The sequence below is a fragment of the Miscanthus floridulus genome, chromosome 11, assembly GCF_019320115.1.
Source record: "Miscanthus floridulus cultivar M001 chromosome 11, ASM1932011v1, whole genome shotgun sequence".
NCBI classification, from domain to species: Eukaryota; Viridiplantae; Streptophyta; class Magnoliopsida; order Poales; family Poaceae; genus Miscanthus; species Miscanthus floridulus.
This window is the reverse complement of record NC_089590.1, coordinates 99781647-99793872: the sequence shown is the minus strand read 5'-3', so window position 1 is coordinate 99793872 and position 12226 is coordinate 99781647. Positions and strand designations below refer to the sequence as shown.

The following is a 12226-nucleotide window of genomic DNA, read 5'->3' as shown; positions in this document are numbered from 1 at the left end:
AGAAAAAATATTTTAGCTCAGAAGATTATGAAACCACTTTCATGCTTTGATTGGAACTACTTTGAGTGTTCTATGAACTCATGTGCTTTTTACTTATGGGCTGCTTGGTTCCCAGCCAACACGCACCACGCCAGAGGCGAAGAAAACCAGCGCCACAAGTGGCGAAAAATACTATTGCAGGCAAGTATGAAAAGTTATGGCGGCCTAGGCCTTCCGCAGTGTTGCGCCTAAGTAACGCTTGAAACGAAGAGAGATGATTTAAGAGCCGCTCTTTACACTGCAACTATAATACTATCTTTTCACCGGTGCTTTAAAATCTCGAAGCGGTGAAACTACTTGTTCCGCTGCCTACCAATGCTCAGATATTAAACAATATTATTTTACCGGTGTAGTGACCCTCGCGCTGCTGTTTGGTGTTGATGGTGGGTAATACTTTATCTTATCATGTGGTCCCAGACTAAAGATGGCTGCGATGCCTAGCTTTCGAGTACACTGTAGCACTTCAAACATGGTGCCCGTTTTCTGTCATGGGACCCACAATTTTTCTAGCACTACTTCTACGGCCTTGTTTAGATTGCAAGTTTTTTCACTCTCTCTTTTTATCATATCAAATCTTTAGACACATGCATGGAGTATTAAATATAGATAAAAAATAACTAATTACACAGTTTGATTGTAAATTATGAGACGAATCTTTTAAGCCTAGTTAGGCCATGATTGAATAATAATTATCAAATACAAATAAAAATGCTACAGTACCAAATACTGATTTCTAACCTCAGTCTAAACGAGACCTACGTTGCGGAAGGCAAGGCTAATAATAGACCAAACAGGCCTGCATGGGTATGGCTCCCTCAGCTGCGGCGGTGGCGAGGTGTGGCTGGGAAGCAAACAACCCAGGCCCAGTTTAGTTCCCAAAAATTTTGCAAAATTTTTCATATTTTCTATCACATTAAATCTTTAGACGCATGCATGAAGTATTAAATATAAATAAAAAATAAAACTAATTACACAGTTTAGACGAAATCCACGAGACGAATCTTTTAAGCCTAATTAGACTATGATTGGACACTATTTATCAAATAACAACGAAAAAGCTACAATGTCCATTTTGCCAAAAAAAATTGGAACTAAACTGGCCCCCAGTCTATCTTGTACTCCAGCAGGCCACATTTATGGGCCAAATAAGACAGTTGTGGCTGATTTACTAATTAAAACAAAGCCTAAAATTATTGTATATACTTATGATACTTAGTAAATCTTAGGGCCCATGATTTTTGGGGGCCCTATTCGGTCGCACGGCCCCAGAGACGCCCCTGCTCGTTATCTATTACTTGTTTGCTTTTTTTTAAAAAAAAATTGTGTCTATATTACTTATGTTTGTGGAGTGATACCTATGAGTCAGACAACACTTTATGTTTTCTACACTAAGCCAGTGTTTAGTTGTAAAATAACTTCCCAAAAAGTGCTACAGTACCTATCACATCGAATCTTGCGATATGTGTATGGAGCATTAAATGTAGACGAAAAAAAACTAATTACACAGTTTGGTGAGAAATTGCGAGACGAACGTTTTAAGGCTAATTAGTCTATGATTGAACACTAAGTGTCACATAAAAACGAAAGTGCTACGGTAGCCAAATTCTAAATTTCCCTCCAACTAAACACGCGCTAATACGGTCATAGATAGAATCAAGTGACACTTATGTGTCATACTAAGTATACTTTATAAGCTGCTTACTGCTAAAATAAGCTAAAACTACAAACTAAAATGACATGCTTTCTTTTATAGTCTTTTCTAGCCACAGTTCTCCTCATAGCCCCCAATTTACACTTAAACACAAAAATGCTACTGGTTTAGACTAGGTCTATTTTGGCCGCGCTTTTCTCCAATTACGCCGCTTCTCAAGGAAGCGTTTTTCTCACCACACGTGTGGTTGTATCAAACATGATCTAAATAGGATCAAGTATGATATAGTCATATCATCACGTGAAACTTGGTCATCAAAGCCACCATACTTTTTTCTTAGTTCGGGTCATGCAGCCATCGACCTAGACTTGTTATAACAGATACAAGAGCATCTACTAGTTAATGCATTGGCGGCAATAGCACTTAAGAGTGGCATGCTAGGGAAGATTGATTATGAGTATATTATTGAAGATTTCATTTCAAAGAATGCTAAAAGAATATCTTTTTTCAAATGATGGTTGCACAACAGGTATAATCATTGGTCTACACTGCTATACTTAGCAATATAAGTAATATATTGATATTTGCCATAATTTTTTTGGCACTAGATATTAGGCCTCCATTTATTTGTTTCGAACTGGGCCTCATATTTTGCCGGGACGCGCCTGATAACGAGAGTATCTACCGTATTGTCAGCCAATAAACACAAAAAAAAGTTTACAGAACGTTTTCAAATAATTTCAATCTAAGTACCATAAGATGGAGCATGATTTATTTTAGGAAAAATATGAAATTTGTCTGATAATTTATGAGCTAAAATATTGTTTCTATGTTTTTAAAAACATTAAACTAGATTTTAGGATTTTAATTTTGTAATTTTTCTAGATAAAAATAGTGTGACGACTGACGACTGTAATGTGTGTGACCCAGCACAGCAGCTAGCGCCAGCGGCCGCAATTACGCCCGCAGTAAGCTAATGAAAGTAGCTAGGAGTAGGCCGCAGTGGGTGGTGCACTAGTAAGCTATACTGAGTACGTACGTTCATTCATAGCTCCAGCTACTTCCTGTCTAGTGTCTCCTCCGACTCGGATCCATCCCATCCTATCCTACTCCTTGCTGCATTCTTCTGGATTCCATCCATTGCATCCATCCATGGATCATCACCATAGCAGCTTGCAGCTATAGCACAGGTCGATCTCCAAACCGAAGAGAGAGAGAAGAGCAGAGTAGATCGATCGAGGTTGATCGGTCAGGCCATCAGGGACCAAGGGAGGCAAAGGGGTCCCGGATCGGTAGGCGGCCGGCGCGGATCGGAGAACCAGACGAGACGCCCAAGGAAGAAGATAGGAGGACGATGCTTGGAGGCCGTCCCCTCTTCGTGCTCTTCGGCTCCTCCATCGTGCAGTACAGCTTCAGCAACGGCGGATGGGGCGCCGCGCTTGCCGACATCTACGCCCGCAAGGTACGACGCTACGCCTGCTGCTGCATCATATCTGTGCTGTGCGTCTTTGCTTTTCTCTCCTTGCCGGCGACGGTGGTGGCGGTGAGAGATCGAGATGAAGAGACAGATTTCCTCTCTCTCTCTGTTTCTGTTGGTTAGTCTGTTCATGGTGCATCCTTTCGTGCTTCAACCGTAACTTGAACCAAACAGCTAGCAATCGGGCAGGCAGTCGTCAGACAAGTTAAATTACTGGTTCTGCACGAATTAATGTACCCTGTTCCATTATTCACGCCACCAACTCTCACCGTCTTGAATTTGAATGGAGTCCGGCCATCTCCACTTCTCCATTATTCAGTCAGCTAGCAATTGTTGTTTGCACAGTACTGTACATCTGCTTCCCAAAACGATATATACCTAGCCTGTGTTTTAAAGGATAGAACGGCACCAGTTATAACAAAGTCTAGATCCCTGCTTCCTTTGATCCCTACAATGACTAACACAAAAGTGAAGGAACATGCCAAGCTCTTTAACTTCAACTCAGAGGAAGGTCATGGAGACTGGAAAAAAAAGGACTAAACAGTGGAATTCTCAATTTGGACCCAATTTGGGCCTTCTATGCTATGCCTTCCTATTCAATATGCCTTCTATGCTATGCCTTCCTATCAAGGATACTTTTTGTATTTTGCATGCATGTCCTGAAATGGAAACTTCTTGTTTATTATCTTGATTTGATATATATCTTCATTCGTATCTAGTTAGGCATGATAACCTGCTCTCTGTTGACTATGTATATTACTGCTAATTGATTCTGTAAGACATGCTATCTGATAGCATCTTTAAAATGCCTATGACAAAAATTGGCCACTTCATCTTAAAGTACATATATGTTTGGAAAGCAAAAGATCTGGACTAGGAAAATCTCTGCACCAAACGAGTTTACGCCTGGAAATAAAACTGCACATTTTCCGTCATGACAGATAATTACATTTGCATCTGGTTTTATCAAACTGGAAAGAACATACCACTAGGACAACTTTATAAATATGGTGGCCCAGCTATTTTTATATAATAACATTCCACTATATACATATGAAAGGTCACTCAACCCAACTTTTTAAAAAGAAGTAGAAGAAGAGACATACATTGGAAGCGTATAATTTTTAAAATACAAGTATATTGCACAGTTTGGTTTGGTCACTAGATTCAGCTTCTGGTTAACTGGTTTCTTTGTGGAACTTTCATTCTTGTTATTATAAAATCACACACAAATAACTAGTGTATAACACGGTGTCCTGAGTTTTTATTTTGTCATCTCACTAGGGCAACCGGTTGGTAAACTCAATTATTCACATCTTATGTCAAATTAATCTTCGGGTCAATTTATTGGTGAATGAAAGTACCTAGCTAGCAATGTTTTTTTACTTCAGTAATGCTTATTTCTGCTTGCTATTCATTCAGGCTGATATCCTGCTAAGAGGATATATCGGCTGGAACACAAGGCGGGCTGTTCAAGTGATGGACAAAGTGTTCCCTAAGGTATATATGGTCCGGATCTCCAATTTTGTTTGTGTGTCTCTATTTTAACAATTACATTTCTCTCTACAAAATGTCATTTTGGGGCACATAAATTTCTTACAGTTTTGGTCCTGTTTTTTAATCATTGATAACTGCTACTGCCTAAGTAATATAATCCTCTTCTATGCAGTTTTTCTAACAAGTGGAAGTCTGCTTCTTCCCTTCAAGCCTATTTCTTCCATTAGTCTTAGCTAACGGCATTATGATAAACTGCTGATTACTTGACCACTCTTTAACTTGTTTATCATACCATAATGAAGATTTTCAGTTACGTTTTAAGCTTTCTATAAAAGCTGGGTTTACCTCTGTTAAAAAAGTAATGGAAAATTTCAGTGGTTTTTAGTTACCTATCTATATGATGACACACGTGTACGTTCTCAAGGACCAATACTATGATGTAATGATTCTAATCCAATTTACAAAATAATATTTGATGATATTAAAAAATTAGCTGTCTGTCGTCCAAATTTTAACTGATTTTCTACTCTCCATTTGCCATAGGATTCAGCAGTGCAGCCGTCTTTGGTAATAGTTTACTTTGGTGGAAACGACTCCATTGCTGCTCATTCTTCTGGACTCGGGCCTCATGTACCGCTAGATGAGTACATAGGGAACATGAGAAAGATTGCAGAACACCTAAAGGTAGAGCGTTGATTAGCAAGATGTTCCTGGAATGGTGGTGCACCAGTAGCTAGGTGTTTGACAGTTGGTTTGCCTTTGTGGTCAGAGCCTCTCTGAGAAGACACGAGTCATTTTCCTGAGCTGCCCACCTCTGAACGAGGAGATGCTTCAAAACTCAACCAGGTGAGAGATCAATTGTGTGGTGAATCCAGGCTTGTTGCAGTATAATATAACACATGGAACTGAACATATTATGTGTGCAGCAGTACTATACTGAGTGAGATCGTCCGGACCAACGAAACCTGCCGTCTGTACTCTGACGCCTGCGTAGCTCTGTGCGAGGAGATGAACCTGAAGGTGGTTGATCTCTGGCATGCCATGCAGAAGAGGGAGGACTGGATGACTGCATGCTTCACGTGAGTTGTTTGCTGTTTGTTCTTGTCGCCGGCCTGAATAAGAAGTCAATAACTTTTGTGTTGCAGGGATGGGCTGCATCTGTCTGAAGAAGGGAGCAACATTCTGGTGGAAGAGATCCTGAAGGTGTTGAAAGAGGCAGAGTGGGAACCATGCCTGCACTGGAAGGCTATTGCAACGGAGTTTGCTGAGGACTCCCCCTTCGATCTTGTCTCCTCCAGCGGTGACGCCACCGTGAACCCGTCGGAGTGGTCAATCCACAGGAAAATACCATGGGACTGACTTGTTTGTGGCCTTGATTTGACTCCATGGCTGGATGCATGCATTTGCTATGCCTTGATGGGATCGGAACGAATCATGATGCTCAAGAATAACAATGGAGGACTAGAGTTAAGGGAGCTGGTCAGGACCGGGACAATATGATACCATCATCTTATCTATTTGATCAGACCTCGCTCTCTCGAGGATTGATTGATTATTATTGTGTTTTCCCCATGACTATGGGTGTGTTTGGATTGATGGCAAGGTTGGCTTAGGATGCATCCATGTTTTCAGGGATATGGCCATTCAAGTTGTGTGTTTGATGATAGGATCAGCCAAATTTTTTTGTTTGGTTAGATGCAGTGAGAATACTTGACTAGCTATATCTTAACTATATAAAAATAATAACATGAAGCTACTCTCCCTATTTAACTAGTAGACAGTTTACCGGAGGTAAAATGGGTGAAATTTGGTGATGTGGGCACCAAGTTCTTCCATGTTAATGAAACTATCAAACACGGAAAATCCCTTATCACTGATCACCTTAAATTTTCTAATGAAGTTCTTGTCTCCAACCATCAAGAAAAATGCTAAAATCCTCTGGGAAGCATATAAGGATACGCTGGGTAGATGTGAATTCCGCAACACCATCTTTAACCTTTCAAATCTTATTCAAGCAATCACTTATCTCATTTTATCAGAGGAGCCTTTCACCAGTGAAGAAATATATTAGCAACTAGTATCGGGGCATGTAAACGGAAAAAAGATCAGTAGGGATGGGAGTGCCACGGGCGTCGCCCCATCCGGACCTGTTTTTTTTAAAAAAAAAAAACTCTCCATATGTAGTCGTTGACTTGTCCCACTCCCTGCGGCACCTCCATCCCGCGCGCATCCCCCGTGGCGCCTCCACCGGCAGCCCCTTCTTTTCATCCCCCGTCCGGCCAGAGCTCCTTGCCGTTCCCTTATTCCCGCCCCCGCCTAGTCAGAGCTCGTCGGCAGCTGCTTGTGCCTGTGGTCGGGCCCTTCCTCCCAGCTAGAGCCGGCCGGCGGCCTACGTCCATTGCTGGCCTATCCTCGCGCCTCTTCCGCCTGCCTGTGACGGCGGCAACCGCAGCGCGGCTGTCGACGAAATATGGTCGGCAGTCTACCTAGGGGTATGCCCAAGGTAGTAGATTATCGGTAGATAGATGCGCAAGCCTCAAACAAGACGGTGACGCAAGACAGACACGAGGTTTTATCCAGGTTCGGCCGCCAAGAAGGCGTAATACCTACGTCCTGCGTCTGATTTGTATTGTTGTATGTCAATGAGAGATGTTTTTTAGAGGGGTCCCCTGCCCGCCTTATATAGTCCGGGGGGCAGGGTTACAGATCTAGAAACTAATCCTAGCCAGTTACAATTGCCATATGTGGCCGGATAAGGATTCTTATTCTAACCGACCAGGATCCTGCTTGATCGCCAAATCTGCCTTGACTCCTTACGCGGGACTCCGAACAGGTTAGCCAGGCCACGCGTCGTCTTTTGATGGACCAAACCCACTGATCCGGGCTGGCCCAAGCCTAGCCGTAAGGGTATAGGGGTTAATACCCCCACGGCTAGTCCCCGAGCATCATGTATTATGCCGCGACACGCCATTTTAACCTTCTCCGACAAGTAAGGCTTGAGTCCTTGACGCCTCTGACCACCGTCATCACCGGAGAAGTAGGTTGTCCGAAGAATGTATTGTGCTCTTAAGAAAAAAGAAAAAGATTTCTGTCCTGAGAAGTGTGCCCACTTGTATTTTTGAAAAGAAATGTAAGTGGTCTTGAAGCATAGCGTCATTGAACATAAGAGGCGTAGGGGTCGAAAAACAAACACATTCACCGCAAGGTGAAGTGTGCCCACTTAGTCCCTGAGCCTGGTAGTAGGTGACGTAGGCACATGGTGCTAGGGTCTAAAAAGAATTCCTAGTTTAGTTAAGAACCCAATTGCCGTACAGGCAAAACGAGATGCACCGGCAGGTGCATCGTACCGACGTAGTCCCCGAGCTTGCTAGAATGCGAAGTATGAGCCTTGTAGCAAGGTCTAAAGAAATGTCTCTCAACTGTATGTGCGTACAAACCACATATAGCCAAAGAAAATCATTATTCGAGCAGTGGTCGGGACAGTCCCCGAGCACATTAATAATCCTCACAATCATTCAAAGCACAGGGGTCGATTAAACAAACACATTCACCGCAAGGTGAAGTGTGCCTACTTAGTCCCCGAGCCTGGTAGTAGGTGACGCAGGCACGTGGTGCCAGGGTCTAAAAAGAATTTCCGCTGAAGTTAAGAATCCAATTGCCGTACAGGCAAAACGAGATGCACCGGTAGGTGCATCGTACCGACGTAGTCCCCGAGCTTACTGGAAGGCGAAGTATGAGCCTTATAGCAAGGTCTAAAGAAATGTCTCTCAACTGTATGTAAGTACAAATCACATGTAGCCGAGGAGAGCGATCTTCGAGAAGTGGTCGGGAACTTCATCAGCTAAAGGATCCAGCCCTGCCAGAAGAGGGTTCATCCTGGCTTCGAGTACCAGGGAGGCGCAGATCCAACGAGGACCAGGAAAGAGGCGCTCGACAAGGTAGAAGTTCAAGGCCAGGATTGGGGAGCTGTTCAATCTGGCCGATCCCAACTATGTCAGGTTAAACGTCATCGAGCACGCCTTCAAGCTGGCTCAACCTCCCCCAAAGGTAAATGATGCTTCCTTGTAACTGTAGAATCATGTTGTAACAATAAATTGACTGTTGTCTCCTTTATGTTTCTCAGAGTAATGGTCGTAACCGGGCAGCAGTGTTCGTGTCTCCGCCCCTAGTGTGGATTGGCCGCAAGTTGCCGACCCAGCCGCCCAGACCAGCGCCAGGACCGAAGATGTCCACTGGGCGGCACTCGAGGTTGCAGAGGACGCATCGACCAGAGCTGCCGGCAAGCGGCCGGCTGCCAACAAACGGCGCCAAGCCATCTTCTCCCTTTCCGACGACGAAGCAGAGGATGCGGACATCTTCCAGCTCGTCCCTCGAAAGAGGAGGAGACAAATGGGGTCGACGGAGCAGGGTGGCTCCTCTGTGCCAGCAGTGATCGCATCACCGACCACTGCAACATAGAGGATGGGCGAGGGAAGTGTCGAGCATCGAACCCCGACGCCAGTACCGGTCATCGGAAAGACCCGGTGGAATCCGCCGAGCACGCAGAGCAGGCGCGATCGAAGAGACGCTCCTTCGTCATGTCATTCCGTGCCTCCAAGCTGTAAGTATCTCTAACTTTGATGTTAGCTTATAATTTGTATAAAATATTATTGTCTTCTGAACTTTTCCCTGATATATTAGATCAGCGTCCACCGAAAATCCCGACCAGCTAGCCGGGTGCGGCACGACCTCGCCAGCAATGGCGGAAAAAACTACCCAGCAGCTAGCCGTGGAGGAACCCGTAGAGGAAAGTCCACCGGAACCTCAGCAGGCGAGTGGCCCGACGACAGTCCTCGAGCTGTTGGTCGAGAAGACAACCGAGCAAAGTACAAGTGCCCCGAGCACAAACCCTGATGAAGTAGGTACCTTGGCGCCAAGTGAAACAACCCATGCCAGGGAGCAGCAGCCGGAGTTGGCACAGAGGACTCCTGCCGATACGTCAGCTCGTGGGAAAGCCATGGTGGTCGCGGAGACTGCAGACTCCAGACCAGCGCCGCCCCCTGAACAGGAGGCTAAAGAGGACGAAGTAGAAGAGGTCCTGGGCCATCCCCAGAATAAGCGACAACATGTATATGTGTCGCGCTGGCGGAACGACGAGTGGGTTATGCACGAAAAAATCCCAGAGGTCGAAGAGACCCTAAAAGTTGAACAAGCGGCAAAGCGTCTGGTGACAGAAGTCTAGGTATGTCTGGTTTGGCCACTTGACCCTGTTATGTAGTCGAACTGTCTGACTTAGCTTGTCTATATGCAGGACTTGATGAAAACCGCAAAGTACCGAAAAAGGTGCTTTGACCAGATTGAAGGGATCACGACGACCAATAAAGAACTAGCGGCCGAAGTGGAACGCTTGCGCCGCCAACTTGAAGCCGCCGACCAAGAGAGGACAGAGCAAGAAGCACAGAACCAAAACCTGGTCGGCTAGCTCAATAACAAGGAGCGGGAGAAAACAAGTAAGTTTTCATCTTATCATAGCAAGTGCAGGACTTGTGTTGTTGCATTCTTGGCAGTAACAACTGTAATGCAGGTTTAGAAGCTGAAGTGACCCGCCTCCAAGGGGAGAATAGCTGTGTGACCGCAGAGTATGGTCGCCTGAAGGAGGACAACGAGAAACTGGTGTGCGACCAGTCTGAACTCTGGGACCGCACAACTAAGATGAAGGAGGATCTGAAAAGTAAGTATTCTAGACCACTTTTCTCATTCTGTTGCCCACCTTGTCTTATCGTGCCATTACATTTGATGTCTTGTACAGTGTTTAGTTTTAAAAGTCAATGCCAAGAGGCATCTAGAGGCCGTGATCAAAGAGCATGATGGCTGGAAAGCATGATGCCTCGAGGCCACCGAGGAGCAGGACGCGTGGAAGAACCGGTGCCAAGAAGTGGCAACTGGCATTATGCCCATCCTCCACCTTATCGACCCGGCGCTCACGGAGGAAGAGCCAAGGACGCCCCAGCTCGGACTGGTCGAGAGATGCAGACAAGCATGGGGATAGTTCTAAGAGTTCGTGAAGGAGACGAGTGAGTACACGGGTGCCCATGTACTAAGCATGGTGCGTGCCCACTACCCCCTGATCGATCTCAAGCGCCTGGAGGCTGGGTACCCGAAGGAGGTAGACCCAGACAAGGCAGAGGAGCTTTGGACGGCCCAGCTAGACTTGTCATCAAAGATAATTGGTGACATTAACCTGTGTGGAGGTGGGACAACACCTGTATAGGGTACGCCATCGATAAGTCAGCTGGAAATGCCATTAGCTGCAAGCCAACCAACGAAGCCTATGGTCTCGACCAATCAGGCATCGGCGGGGCCATCCCCTTCAGCTCGACTAGCACAAGAGTCCCTGAGACTCGAGTAGGATATCGGAAGAGGCGAGCAGTAAGTGCTATGCGCCCCGACCAGCCAATGTAATAGGCTTAGAGCTATAGAAGAAGGACATAGTTGTGTTATTGTAAACTTAAGCCTCTTTAGGCAAGCTTGTAATAACGTAACTGTATATCATTATAAGCTTGTTTGCTTTGTATAAAGCGTATTTAAGCTTGATACTTTATGTTGGTGTAACTAAGTAAGAACATGTTAACGTTCTGTTTAGTTGTACCATTGTGCTTGACACATCATCCCGAAAAGTTTATGCGGCCCTAGTTTGCCATGTGGTCGGAGTGTGAGGTCTAGTGACCTGTGCACACATAGACATGAACAAGTGAAACCAAGGGGGACCTGCCGATCACCCATAACATAAAGAGCAGATCCCATGCACGTGTTGGGAGGAACTAGAGACAGGGCCTGCTCCGAAAACCGTAGAAGGAGTGGTGGTCGGCTTTTACTGGCTAAGGTAGAATAACCATAAAATTCGAAGTGACACATTAGAGTGGTCGAAGAAATCATAATTGCTTTATTGAATTAAATCGAAAGTACAAGAGGAGTACATATCTCAGTAGTTAAGCATAGAAATGTCTAAGCTTATCGATGTGCCACGAGTTTGGCACGTCCGTACCATCTAGGTGAGCTAACCTGTAAGACGTTAGTCGTGTGACTTCCTTGATTATGAAGGGTCCCTCCCATGGGGTTGTGAGTTTGTGTACACTAGCCTAGTTCATCTTCCACTTCAGGACCAAGTCCTCGACCACGAAGAACCGCTCTTTAATGTTCTTGTTGTAGTACCTGCGCAAAACAGCAAGGTATTTGGTCGTACATACACAAGAATCAAGCCTTCTCTCTTCTGCGCTGTTCACTTCTAGCTCCCACACTTCATTGACCTTGCCTTCGTCGAAGTTCTCTACCCATGCTGATCTGAAAGCTATATCTGGTGAGAGGACTGCCTCAGCGCCGTAAACCATGAAGTATGGTGAGACGTCGGTGTTACGACTGGGCCGAGTTCTGAGGCCTCAGACCATGGCTGGTAATTCCTTGAGCCATCTTCTGGGAGTTTTGTCATTTTCTCTGTACATCCTCTTCTTCAATGCCTCCAAGATCATGTCATTTGCCCGCTCAACTTGTCCATTAGCTCTAGGGTACGCCACCGAGACGTATTT

At 45.1% G+C, this 12226-nt stretch overlaps 1 protein-coding gene across 2 annotated transcripts; it reads left to right on the top strand.

Moving 5' to 3' along the window:
* The first annotated feature begins 2689 nt into the window (after window positions 1-2689).
* On the top strand, window positions 2690-6330 carry LOC136494209 (GDSL esterase/lipase WDL1-like). 2 transcript variants are annotated; one of them, XM_066490375.1, is made up of 6 exons: window positions 2690-3152; window positions 4590-4667; window positions 5208-5348; window positions 5434-5510; window positions 5594-5743; window positions 5810-6330. In XM_066490375.1, the coding sequence occupies exons 1-6, from the start codon at window positions 3045-3047 to the stop codon at window positions 6021-6023; spliced, it is 768 nt and encodes a 255-aa protein (XP_066346472.1). In that variant the 5' UTR covers window positions 2690-3044; the 3' UTR covers window positions 6024-6330. The 2 variants fall into 2 exon arrangements, with proteins under 2 accessions (XP_066346472.1, XP_066346471.1); XM_066490374.1 differs by having other exon boundaries at window positions 5591-5743.
* The last annotated feature ends 5896 nt before the right edge of the window (window positions 6331-12226 follow it).